The sequence below is a fragment of the Capsicum annuum genome, chromosome 9 (assembly GCF_002878395.1).
Source record: "Capsicum annuum cultivar UCD-10X-F1 chromosome 9, UCD10Xv1.1, whole genome shotgun sequence".
NCBI classification, from domain to species: Eukaryota; Viridiplantae; Streptophyta; class Magnoliopsida; order Solanales; family Solanaceae; genus Capsicum; species Capsicum annuum.
The window spans coordinates 58,080,380-58,093,974 of record NC_061119.1 but is presented as its reverse complement, the minus strand read 5'-3'; the positions used below and the strand labels follow the sequence as shown (position 1 = coordinate 58,093,974).

The 13,595-nt window shown below is 29.8% G+C and overlaps 2 protein-coding genes across 3 annotated transcripts; one reads left to right on the top strand and one right to left on the bottom strand.

The window, feature by feature from the left end:
* Positions 1–2,272: 2,272 nt before the first annotated feature.
* LOC107842103 (protein NRT1/ PTR FAMILY 8.1) lies at positions 2,273–7,380 on the bottom strand. Of its 2 annotated transcripts, XM_016685880.2 has the most exons (5): positions 7,297–7,380; positions 6,804–6,925; positions 6,289–6,506; positions 3,955–4,508; positions 2,273–3,180 (listed from the first exon to the last, which is right to left on the bottom strand). In XM_016685880.2, the coding sequence occupies exons 2-5, from the start codon at positions 6,907–6,909 to the stop codon at positions 2,349–2,351; spliced, it is 1,710 nt and encodes a 569-aa protein (XP_016541366.1). In that variant the 5' UTR covers positions 6,910–6,925; positions 7,297–7,380; the 3' UTR covers positions 2,273–2,348. The 2 variants fall into 2 exon arrangements, with proteins under 2 accessions (XP_016541366.1, XP_047252755.1); XM_047396799.1 differs by lacking the exon at positions 7,297–7,380 and having other exon boundaries at positions 6,804–7,093.
* A 3,890-nt stretch (positions 7,381–11,270) lies between these two features.
* On the top strand, positions 11,271–12,930 carry LOC107841534 (serine/threonine-protein kinase-like protein CCR4). Its single transcript, XM_016685425.1, has 3 exons — positions 11,271–11,555; positions 12,459–12,547; positions 12,699–12,930. Exons 1-3 carry the CDS (start codon positions 11,271–11,273, stop codon positions 12,928–12,930), a joined length of 606 nt encoding a protein of 201 aa, XP_016540911.1.
* The last annotated feature ends 665 nt before the right edge of the window (positions 12,931–13,595 follow it).

Here is a 13,595-nt window from a genome sequence, read left to right as displayed (position 1 = left end):
AAAAAGAAATAAAAGACATAAATTAGTCAAATATCAGCATGAGTAGGATATCGGAAGGTCAAAATTGAGTATCAACAAATGTCCTAACTTATTTTAGGCCCGATTTACCTGCAGTACAAATACCAGGTGATAACGGAAACTAACAAAGTATAAAGTAAGCAAAATAACCAAAGTAAAGTGAACAAATCTAAGAATGTCTGAAGAAAATATGGGCGCGTTCAAGATCAATTCTTGGCTCTCCAAGTTGTTGATGAAGTAAGATTACCACAACGCTAGATAAACAGTAAAGAATAAAAATGCGTGGACACTGGAGAAACTATTGTATTTAACTAGATAGTGGGAACCAAGATCCTTTTACAGGTAAGGAGGAGCAACTATTTATTGGTTACAACATTAGGCCTTGGCCAATTAAAATTCGACACTAGAGCCCTAAAGTACTAAAACATATGCCATTGTGTCACGTGCTTGATCCGTTAGGGAGCCAATTAGTATTTCTGCAATGTTTAGCTCAGTACAAATTCGTTCACCTACCTAAGCGGATTGACAAACTTGTCTCTTGTTTGTTCCTTGTGTGCTGTCACCAGGGCTTACAACCCACTGAGTCTTAATCATTATGAAAAGGCAGTTTCCCCCACCACTATATCAAGAGAGGCTTTTCATAGCTCTTGCTATACTCGTCGCATCAAACCCTTGTGATGGCTCTCTTCTTACTGCCATGTGTCTCTAAGCAGATACTTATGCCTTTTCCCAAAATTTGTTCCAAATAATTGTCGCTTAGGAATTAAAGATAAAAATTACTAATTGTTTCCAACTATATGTTGGGTTCAAAATCGAGAGGGCGTCATGCGGAAGCTAATTGTTGCAAACTATGAGAAGATAAATCAGACAATAACGAAAACAATATTAAAAACATAATATTATTATACGATTTGATCAATTGTCCTACATATAAAACCTAATATTAAAAATCATAAAACTAATGAGAGATAAAATCTCTCCCTAAACAAAACTTTTTAAACGACTACATTGTGCATGCTATTATGTTATGACTTGAGAAGAGAGTTGTTCTATTTATAGAGTTACAAAACCCTTCTTCTAAGAAAGAATAAACCTAATAGAAATCTAATAGAAAAAAACCTGACAGAAATCTAATAGAAAAGAGATCTTTTCCTACTAGGAAACCTTTTCTACTAAGAAATCCTTTGAAGTAAAACACAATTATGGTAAAATCCAAGTAAGGTAAGAAATTCAGGACAAATCCTAACAAATCTCCCCTTGGCCTGAATTTTCTTGCAAAATTGTTCATCATCTCTTTCTTCGTGTAATCTTCATAACTGCTGTTTGTCATGGTTAAAAATAAAGTTTAAAATATTATGGGTTTAAAATGATTTAAAAAATATCTTATGTTTTTATTTTTAAAGATACAGCAGCAGGAATGTTAAAAATATGCTTTAAGCTCCTTCTCCACATGTAGCTAGACAAAAATCTTCATTATCGTCAAACTGTTGCACCTTGATTTTGAAACCGCTTTGAACATGTTTAATCCCGTCTCACGACACCATTGGACCATTGAACCATAAGATCTGATACCACTTGTTAGGTTCGGAATCGAGAGGGCGTCATGCGGAAGCTAATTGTTTCAAACTATGAGAGGATAAATCAGACAACAACGAAAACAATACTAAAAACATAATATTATTATACAATTTGACCAATTGGCCAACATATAAAACCTAATATTAGAAAGCATAAAATTAATAGAGATAAAATTTCTCCCTAAACAAAACTCTTTAAACGACTACATTGTGGATGCTATTGTATTATAACTTGAGAAGAGAGTTGTTCGATTTATAGAGTTACAAAACCCTTCTTCTAAGAAAGAATAAACCTAATAGAAATCTAATAGAAAAAACCTAACAGAAATCTAATAGGAAAGAGATCTTTTCCTACTAAGAAATCTTTTCCGAAGTAAAACATAATTATGGTAGAATCCAAGTAAGTTAAGAAATTCAGTACAAATACTAACACTATACCATTATATTAAAGAACTACATCTTAATAATGCTCAATTCTCAAGAAGCATCTAATTGAAAATAGTAACTTAGTAAACTTTATCTTGTATTTATTATTTTTCTTAATGAGTGTGAAAAACGCAACACCTAAAATGGGACAGAGGGAGTATGTTGCAATATAATACTGAAAATTTAGAACAAAAAACAAGGAAACCAACCTTAATCAAGAAAATTAAGAATCTTGAACACAATGTTATAGCTTGCAGAAACAGAGGAAGACTAATTATGAGGATGTTGGGAGAACATCCTAATAATCCTGTTACAAACTGGAAGTAATTATGAGGATGGAGCTATTGATTTCTTATAGGTGTAAAATTTTGCAACAAACAGAAAGAATCCAAAATTGAGCACACTTAGCACAGCCAAAAGCCAGAAGAAGTAATGTAGATGACCATAGTTCAAGTTATCAGGAATCCAACCAGGACCACCTTGCCTAGTACTCATATCTGTAACAATATTGACCAAAAGTGTACTCAGATAGTTCCCAAGTGCGGTCGTTATAAGTGAAAGAGCAGAACATAAACTTCTCATAGCATCAGGAGCTTGTTCATAGAAGAATTCCAATTGTCCAATGAATGTAAAAACCTCAGCACAACCTATGACAAAATACTGAGGAACTTGCCAGAAAATGGACATAGGGATATGCTTCATCTCATAGTAATTGTGTTGTCTTACATTTCTCAATCTTACCATTTCCAATGTTCCGGCTATCAACATCGCGAAAATTGAAATGACTAGGCCAACTGCTATCCTCTGTAGTTGAGTGAAACCGTTCCTGTGGCCAGTGATTCTTCTGGCTAATGGAACGATGACACAATCATAGACAGGTACCCAAAAAATGACACTGATCGTGTCGAAAAGGGAGAGGGAAGCTGAAGGGATTTCAAAGGAATTGGTCATGTGAAGATCCATTGTGTTGCCCTGGAGGACAAATAAGGTTCCCATTTGACTATACACACTGCTAAAAATGATACCAGTTGCCCATATAGGCAGCAACCTTATGATTGATTTCAGTTCTTCAACTTGTGTCACAGTGCAAAGGCTCCATGGATTAACTGACCCTTTGATTGTGTCTGATTGTGTCTCCACTGCTGCCTTATCAAAGAAACTAGATAAAATATGAAGACCAAAGCATTAAAAATCAATCATCTTATAATGAAAGAGTCTAACCGCTATACACAGATGAGGTAAAAGAATACACTATTATGTCACCTAACCTAACAGATAACTCAATTTAACTATCCACAATAAGTAAAATTAGTAATCTGAAAAATAAAAGCAAACAGCCTATTAAGTCAGTAGTGTATGGTGTATAAGTAAAATCCATAATAAAATGTTGTATAAAGTTTTTTTAAAAAAAAAAAAGGGTGCAAGGTCCGGGGAAAGACCAGACCACAAGAGAGATGCATAAATATAGTTAACTAGGATTTTCACTCTTGACATGCATATCTAAATGAAATTAGACATTCATTTAATTAATCAACACAAGACTTCTCATTTTACAACAGTGACTTTATGTGACATAGTAACGCAACAATGGTCATGCTTGATCGTAATCTGTATTGAAAATGTTAGAAGACATTTAATGAATTAAAAAGGTGTACTTTCTTTTAACAAGTTAAGCTTTCAGATATCGAAGATGACCACACAGTACAACATAATATCACAACAAGCATTGACCATGTGTATGAATCCACCGTCATTCATTATCAAAAAAAATAATTTTCACACAGCTGGTCCAAGAAAATGAGTCAGACACATTAAGAAGGGTGTTAACAACATAATTAATTAAAAGAAGCTAAGTACTATATAACTCCTAAATTAAAAGATGAGATGATCATAGGATTCAATAGAAAACACATCGAGAAGTAACTAGGCATACCTCAATTGTTCAGTGTGAACAAGTTTCCTGCTACCTTGTACAGCAGATTCTTCATCATTAGTTTCAAACAAAACAGAACTATCTCTAGGAACTTTCACTTTAAACTTCCTAAAAGAGGCAACAATAACTTGAAAAATCCTAGTAAAGGGACTTCCACCAGGCTTCTGATTCCTATAAAGTTTTGTTCCTGAAAAAAAACTTACAACAGCAATAGCCATAGCAACAGCAGGGATACCAAATCCCCAACCCCAACCAACATTTGTTTGTATCCAAACAAGAACAGTAGAAGCAACAAGTGCACCAATGTTGATGGAAAAATAGAACCAATTGAAGAAAGAACTTTTTTTCTTCTTTTCAGTTTCATCAGAATCGTCAAATTGATCTGCTCCAAATGATGAAACACATGGCTTGATTCCACCTGTACCAAGGGCTATTAAGTAAAGTCCTAGGTAGAAAATTCCAATTTGTATCCCTTTAGGATGACAAGAATTGTTGTCATCACAAGGTGGTTTTAGTCCATGCACTGATGCTGATAATGTTAGTACTGTCATCCCCTGCATAAATTTTAAATACAAAGTTTAACTTTTATAACAATACAAAAGTGTTATATATATATCATGTAAGTGTTTCATTCTTACGAACGTACTCCCAAATAAGCTACTTAACGTGTTATAGCTACAAAACGGCAGGGGCCAATACGCATATGGCCTAGAATCCGTCGCTAACAGCTAGGATTAGTCGGGTATTTAATCTCATTTTTATAGCATAGTGGACGATGCTCACTACCCTATTTCCCCTTTTTTGATCCTTGTCCTCCTACTTAAGTGGTAAAAGTTTAAAAGAAAAGGTGAAAGATCAATTTAATCCACCCAAGTCTACAGAGGTTGGATTATGACTCATTTTGTCGACTCAACCTAACGGGTTGAATTCAAATGACTCGTCGAATTATTTGACCAAAATAGGTCAAAAGATATTACTTGACAGGTCAAAATGCTGCAAGCTTAGTGGGTGAGGCACACAACTAGCTACCCCATTTCCTCTTCCTCTACCTCCCTATGAAATGAAAAACCTTTTTACGGAAAAAGTAACAAATTCTAATCATTTTTAGTAGTCTACACCAACTTAAAGGGTCGGATTATAACTCATTTGTTGACTTGACCTAACACGTTGAATCTAATATGAACTATCAATCAAAATAGGTTAAATTACATAACATGACAGGTCAAATGCTGCAAACTCATATTCAGACTTACAAAATCAAGTTTGGAGATCAAGATTTATAGGTTTGGAAGAAGTTAAGCTTTTAATTTAAGACAAATTTTCTTGTTTATTAGAAAGTAAAATAAATAAGAACGGGAAATTGGGTTCGATTGGCCAGGTTGTGTATTGACTCATATTATTTGACCAAATTAACTCATTTAGATCAAAGACAACTTTAGGTAAGTTGAGTCATGATCCTTTTATGATTTGACATGTTTTGATCAGCTCAAGTTTGAATCTAATTTGCTCATTTGCCAAAGGTAAATTACTTGCGATAAATATGATTAGTGGAATTAGTACTCTAAAACCAAGACAAGTAATAGAGCATGTGGAAATGATGTTTGGTGATTACTTACAAATTGAATAGAAGAAAATGGTTTAGTTGAGATCTCATACATGTAAAAATGAAGATTCCTTGTAAAAAAAAAGTAAAACTAAAAGTAAGTTTATAAAAGGTTACAAATCCAGAATGTTTCTTTCTTGGTTTGTGTTATGAACTTAAATTTTCTACCATTCTTCTGTAAATTTCTTTGGTCCACATAATTAATTTATTTATTGATTTATTAATAATTGAATAAGTTAAATCCTTAATCTATATGGAAAGTTACCTAGCAGGATAATTACTGACTCCTAGTAGGATTGTATTCACAATTACTGACTCCTAGCATGATAATGATTGTATCCACCAATCACGTTGATGGAACGTGAAAACATAACTGAGTATTCCCATTATAAAAGGGGTCCTCTCTCTGCCAAACGAAAAATAAGTTTCATCACAATTATTCTGAAAGTAAGGTAAAGAGAGAGAAACAATTCAGTGCTTCTGCTATTACACTTTTTCTTCTGCTAGCTAAAACCATGGAGAATTCAGGTAAGTAATTCTTTATTGAATTACTGTTATTATGTGTATGTGAAAATCATTAAGTTCAACGTTCCTAAATAATACAAAGGATTATGGATAGAATTGTTTATGTGTAAGATTGTTTAAGTTTATATAATCCGTTTTATGCTTACATCTTCGTGATGCAAAAAACATGACAAGAGAAAAATCTAATAAAGAGACATGCAGCTTACAAAGACATAGATGATTGAGAAGGCAGCAATAGTCCAATATCTTCCCAAATAAGCATCAGCTAGAAATGCACCCAGCAATGGTGTGACATAGCACGTCCCTGACCAATTTGTCACATTATTAACTGCCACAACACTGCTCTCATTCATCTGGAACTTTAGATAATTCACAAGATTTGTATTAATCCCATAATAAGCCAACCTCTCACAGCATTCATTCCCTGTTTTTGCATATAAAAGGATATCAAGAATCAAAGTACTCCAGCAAATAGGGAATTTTCTTTCTTTAGAAAAAATAAACAGCTCCAAGTATATGAGAAACAGTTCAAGTTATATACATTATATTGTCAGTATAAAAAAAATTATATCTTGTGCCTGTTCTAGCAGGTAATCTGTCTTCGTATAAATTTTTAGAAGACGTACCTGCAGATATCTTCTGAATGAACTAAACTAATAAAGTAGAAAAGTGCCGACCTAACAATATATTTAATACACTACTATGAGAAATTAGTTAGTACCAAGGATGTAGGGGCAAGCTCTCCAAGTTCCAGTTTGCTCCTTGTTTGCTGGATTGTTTTTGTAATCCACCGTTCCATCTTTCACAAACTTATTATCTTCCGCCATACTTGATAGTATTGCACTATGCGCGCCCCAACAAAAATAGTGATTTCAGTACTATATATATATATATAGTGTATTCACTCTTCTTAAAGAATTTATAGTCCTACTACATGTTGATAGAATTCTTTCAAGATTTACAAGATAAAAAATGAATATTTCAAAATGTTGAGAAGAGAAGAACAAAAAAGGGAACAATCTATATAGCATACTTTCATTTTTAGTTAGTCCCAAAAGAATGAGATATTTATATATTTAGTAACAAGTTAATTTTAAAATACCACTTTACACGTATAATAAATGGTTTATAATTATACAAATAAATTTATCTGACTTAAATGTTGTGTCAAGTCAAATAAGATTAAGAGAGAAAGTATAATAAAGTGTGTATACCTATAGGATGTTGGTTTTCTCTTGCAGAATGCTTTTGCTAGCAACAGGGGTATGGGTAGCTGGAAGTTCAAGATTCAAGAAAACAATGAAGCTGACCAACATATTTATAAGAAAATCAGTATATTGACTGGGGAAGTTGGAAGTATAATTAAGATATGGCCGAGTGCATGGTTGACATTTTTCAGCCATCCATACGTTCATTGGAATTTGCACCTATGTTATCCTACACTCCCACCATCTAAACCCTATTCGATCAAATTACAAAAACGGTCTTCATAAATTAATATACGTGTTAAATAGAAGAATTAGATTAAATTTAAATAGATTAAAATAATTCAAATTTAATAAATGAGTGAATTATTATAATTTGGCTAAAAATATTTAAATTAAAATGATTGAATCAAGATTGACTAATCAATATGTCTATTGCATCCTAAAGACGTATGGTGAGATAGATATTCTTTATCATTAAACAAAGATTTCGAATAGAGCTTTAAGGTTGATTCCAGTGGGAGCACTTTTTTCTTTTAATAGACTTGAGTACTTGACCCAACTCAAGTTAGTTCATGAGTACCAACTTTTAGCAGTTTTTACTAAACATGGGCCTTCAGATAGCTCTGATTAAATATAAAATTTTGGTTTGGATTTCCAGTTTCTGTTTTGTGAAATCACAATCCAAAATTAAATTAAATAAAGAGATTAACTATAATTCATTGATAGTGCTTTTAAAATTCTCTCCTCACCGCTTTCAAACTTTTCTTTTTAATCCTTCAATGGTCAAGCCCTTGATGAGTTTTTTTCATTGGAACAAATCTGCAATTTCATTTCCAAATAAGTTTGTCGAACTTATGTTATTCGAACTCTTCAAAAAGTATCAATAGGTGTGCTTTAAATTTTTGAAAAAATAGAGTATTTTTTAGAGGACCTGACACGAATACGACATAAAAAAGGAAAAGTCGGTGCAACTTAAATTTTAAAAACTACTGAATTTTATACAATTTTTTTTAGCTGTTTGAACACTATCAATTTGTAAGATGCCAATCTGGCCCAAACTTATTTTTTAATTGGGATCTGTTAATCATATGACTTCTGACGAATTTCAAAATTGAAATGAAAGAATTGTTTTTACAGTGTTAGATTAGTCTTTTAAAAGAATTCTTTACTCTTAAACTTAAACTAATAAACCACAACATTTTCCCATCTCCAAAGTCTGATGAAAATGAAGAAGAAGACTGTCCTTGTATATATAGTAAACAAGGTCATCGTATTCTTTTGGTATATCAAATGTAAAGTCCTAGTTTCCTTCTATTAATATTTTTCTTAGTTGTAATCTAACTATTAAAAGGTAAATATACTTGAGAACTTAATTACCTATAATATGCTTTAATATTACCTGATTTTGTAAAAGAAAATTTAGTAGTTAAACTCTTAATAAACTCGTGTTGGGTTAGATTTAAGATCCATTTCAAAGTAAAGTTTTTTCTTAGCTTTTTAAAAAAATGACACCTAAATAAAATAGGGAATCTTTTAGAAATAGTGGCACTTAGCTATAAAACCCTCCTTTTATAGCCACATTTTACATAATTATCATTTATAGCTGCTGTATTCGATTTCCAGCCATTATATTCACTTTTACTCAGTGGTCTATATTTATAAAAAATAGAAATACATTACATATTTAGTCTTGCCAAAAACACTACCATTATTTTTTTTCATATTTTTTATATTTTTTACTTTTTCATGTTTTCCCCCTTTTTTCTTCTTCTTTTTTCTATTTTTTCCTATTTTTATTTTTCGTTTCTTTCTTTTTATTTTTTTCTCTCTTTAATCTCTAGCTTCTATTTCTCTTCCTTCTTTTCTTTTCTTGTTTGATTATTTTTGTCTTCTTTTTTGTACTTACTTTCTTTATCATTTTTTTTGTTTTATTTTATATTTTTTATATTTTCGAAAAATATGACTAGTCAAGCACAAGTCATGGATTATAACTTAAACACCACGATTGTTTATCGTATTTGTAATCACACCGTCATTTATATTTTTGTATTCATTGATACAACTGTATTTGTATTTGTATTTTAAAGTTCGCGCTTGTATTTATATTTTTATTTGTATTTTATAGTTCGCACTTGTATTTGTATTTGTTAGTTTGCACCATCATTTATATTTTAGTATATAATTCACACTTGTATTTTAAAGAACTATTTTATATTTGTATTTTATAATTGACTACATATTATATTGAACTATATTTATATTATGGTTTTATTGTGTTTGTATATTTAGATTATATTTGGATTATACTTGTATTTGTATTCTGTTTTCGTCGATATCTTTTTATTTTTAAAGAATTATTTTGTATTTGTATTTGTAAGTTGATTGCATATTGTATTTAGCCGTGACTATGTACAATTTATCATTTGTATTTGTATACAAACAAGTAAATCCATTAATTGTTTTTTCTTGATTCTAAAATATATAAATATGTAATGTATCATTTGATACAAATATACCATTTTGTATTTGTATATGAAAATTATCATTCATATTTAATTTGTAAATAAACAAATATCACTTGATACAGAAACAATTACAAACAAATGAAACAAATGATTTTACAAATACAAATACAATATGTATTTGTATTTGATACAACTCGTATCAATAAATACAAATATGTTTTCGTAGAAAGAAAATCAATCGCTCCTTTTCAATAATTAAAAAATATAAATGATAGTTCGCACTTGTATTTGTATGTTATAGTCCGCATTTATATTTGTATTTCTATCTTATAGTTCGCACTTGTATTTGTATGTTATAGTTCATATTTGTATTTATATTTTATAGTTCGCACTTCTATTTGTATGCTATAGTTCGCATTTGTATTTATATTTTATAGTTCGCAATTGTATTTGTGTTTGCTAGTTCGCACAAATGAAAAGAAGGAAAAAAATGAAAAGGAAAAAAAGAAAAAAATGAGAGAAAAAGAAAGAGAAAATACAAAAAAAAAAAAAAAAAAAAAAAAAAAAAAAAAAAAAAAAAAAAAAAGAGCAATAGAAAATAAAGAAAAAAGAAAAAAAAAGAAAAAAAAAAGAGAAAAAATGAAAAGGAAAAGAAGAAACGAAAAAAAGAAAAAAGTGAAAAAAGAAAAAAAAAGAAAGAGAAAACAACAAAAAAGAAAAAGAAAAAATTTGAAAAGGGAAAAAAAGGAGAATAATAGAAAATAGAAAATAAAAAAATAGAGAAAATACATGACAGAGGCTATGAATTAGAATTAGGAATAATTAATCGGTAAGAGGGGGCTATGAATTATAATTAATTAAAACTTAGGCTAAATAGGGTAATTAGGAGTCTATATTTGCTAAGATATGTAGTTATTCCATCCATGCCAATAATAATTAAACTAAAATTTACATATATACGCAAGGTAACTTTACCTTATTACAATAAATCTCATACTGGTAAAGTAATTACATAAATCCCAAATTAATTACTCAAATTCCTTAATTTTTTACTTTCTCTCTCCTTAATATTATACATCCAAAAACGGCCGTCTTTTCCTCCCTTTTTTCTCTCCCATTGCAAATTAGTTTATCCTTCATTATTGAATTCCCTTTTTCACGCCTAAAATCAAGCAATCATACTTAGAGTTTACCATTGTAAGCTTTCAAATATTAATTAAACTTATTGATTTTATTCATTAATTTTTAATTTTTTTTTAACTTCACCAAATTAGAAAGTCATGGACTTGTTTGAGAAAACAAAGGCAAGGAGCTGGCGACAAATTATCAGAAGCTTCCAATTCAGAAAGTGAAGAAAAATCCCAATTGGGTCATCATCATTAGTAGCATAATCACGTGAATACAACAGAACAAAAAACAGGTGAGTTAGTAACGGTTGATGGAGAAAGGGAACTCGAATTAGAGACATTTCTTAAGGCATCTGCTTACATTTTGGGTGCTAGTGGGTCAAGTATAATGTACAAGGCTGAGTTAGAAGATGGGACAACACTGGCAGTGCGACTAATTGGTGAAAGTAGCATGGAAAGGTTTAAAGATTTCGAGAATCAGGTGAAGATAATTGCTAAATTGGTGCACCCAAATTTGGTTAAAATTCATGGATTCTATTGGGGTACAGAAGAGAAATTGGTCATCTACGATTTTGTTCCTAATGATAGTCTTGCCGATGCACGTTACAGTAAGTCCTTTTTTCCCATTCAACAGTCTCCATATATGTTGTTTGTTGTTATTAACTTATTAAACGTACTGTTATAGTTAATAGTGTTTACAATTTTGCTCTTATCCTATTTGTTTTACGGTAGAGAATAAATTACTTCTCATTGCGTCCAAAGGTGTAGATTTTATACATTATACATTACTTTATTTAACACACTTATGTATAAATATAGAATAGGCTGTTTTTGTATTTAGTCGAATTATACATTTATAATCTATGAATTTTGTATAAGGTTATATTATACATTCTGAAAAGTTTATGGATAAATAATGTATAATGTTAATATTTTATATGTATGGTGTAACATTATACATTCTTGAAGTTTTTATTTGAAAGTATAAGATATAATATATCAGGCATTATACATTAGTTATTTTGGAAGATTAATGTATAATATAAGTCTAAGGATACATATTTTCAATATATTATACATTAGAAGTTCTTATTACATTAGTTATGTTTTAGGTTGTTTTATACAGTTAGAAAGTCTTATTTTTGTATAATTTTTCACTATACCTTCTGTCAAACTTATAGGCCATATATGTTTAAGGTGAAAAATTTAGATGTGTAATATGATATTATACATTACTGCAGTTTATTTTTTAAATGTATAAGTTGCCCTCATACTTATTCTAATGTACAATATAAGCCTAAAGATATATATTTTAATATGTTATATATTAGAAGTCCTTATTACATATAAGATGCATTTTATGTTTTATGTGCTATTATACTGTTAGAAAGTCTTATTTTTGTATAAGTTTTCATTATACCTTCTGTCAAGCTATATAGATCATACATGATTAAGGTGAAAAATTTAGATGTGTAGTATGACATTACCAATTACTACAGTTTATTTTTTAAATGTATAAGTTACCCTCATACATGTGAAACTGTTGTGTAATCATAGTATGCTTTTGTTTTTTCAGGAAATAAAATACCGTATTGACAAAGTCGCGACTCACACATTGCATATGGGTAGCTTATGTAACCGTGCTTTTGGCGAAGAAATAAAGAAGTATTTTGTATAAGATGTGGACTACGTTCAAAACATACCATAACAAACGTCTGATAGTTTGTAAGTGATTTTGATTTACATTTTTATAACATGTATAATAATGTTATAATTATTGAACGACTATTATTTCATAATTTTTTTTTCAAATCAGGGACTGTGACGTCTTTGTGGATGCATACATAGAAATTTTAAGTGAAGTTTTGGACGTGCATTCATGTGATTTTGATACTGAAAGTCAACGTGCACGTTATACTTCTTTGTTATGGCGTTACGAAGTTACAAAGGCTAAAGAAGCATACACAAGTGACAATGATGATCCTTCTCACCCTAGGAATAGTTGGCTCCAATCAGTTGATGAAAGTGCAATTGTTACTTTTGAGTAATATTTATTTATAATACTCAGCATGAAAACATCTATTTTGTTGTTTCAGTCGTTGATGTTAGACAGTTTGAATACATGTTATTTTTTGTTGTTGAAATTTAAATTTAGGTTTTATTGATGTCCTAAATCTTCTTATACATACTTATTTTTTATTTAAGTGTTTTGCAATGACGTACAACACATTACATTGTTACTACAAAATTTGATTAACGTATAACAATAAATTACATATTAATATTTTATTATTTATCTAACATATAATTTTTTTCAGTACATAAGTTCATTTATAAGTTAATAACATATATTGTTTAGATTATGCGTACTGTCTAATACATTGAACATGTGTCTCATACAATTAAAGTCATATATAACATATTATCAGACATATTATTTAAAATAAATAACAAAAATGTTTACATCAAACAACAAACTAAATTATAAAACTATAACATACATTTATAACATAATGTTAATGTATTTTTATTTTTATTACTTTTTTATTCAATTATAAATGTATGATTTGTACGCAAATAAGAGAAAGTTATACCAAAGTCATTTTACATCATACATAAAAATTTATGTATAACATAGTCTCATACTTATTAGTAAAAGTAAAAAACAAAAATGAAAATATCAAAAATTATAAAATTAAACATTTAAATAAAG

Bases quoted from the DNA above. Each gene is read 5' to 3' on its own strand.
- LOC107842103 (XM_016685880.2), bottom strand. From the start codon at position 6,909: ATGGCGGAAGATAATAAGTTTGTGAAAGATGGAACGGTGGATTACAAA. The intron at 6,507-6,803 runs GTACTAACTAAT...ATGCAAAAACAG, and splicing joins AGCTTGCCCCTACATCCTTG to GGAATGAATGCTGTGAGAGG. The intron at 3,181-3,954 runs GTATGCCTAGTT...TATTTTATCTAG, and splicing joins GTTCACACTGAACAATTGAG to TTTCTTTGATAAGGCAGCAG.
- LOC107841534 (XM_016685425.1), top strand. From the start codon at position 11,271: ATGTACAAGGCTGAGTTAGAAGATGGGACAACACTGGCAGTGCGACTA. The intron at 11,556-12,458 runs GTACTGTTATAG...TTGTTTTTTCAG, and splicing joins TTGTTATTAACTTATTAAAC to GAAATAAAATACCGTATTGA. The intron at 12,548-12,698 runs GTATTTTGTATA...TTTTCAAATCAG, and splicing joins TTTGGCGAAGAAATAAAGAA to GGACTGTGACGTCTTTGTGG.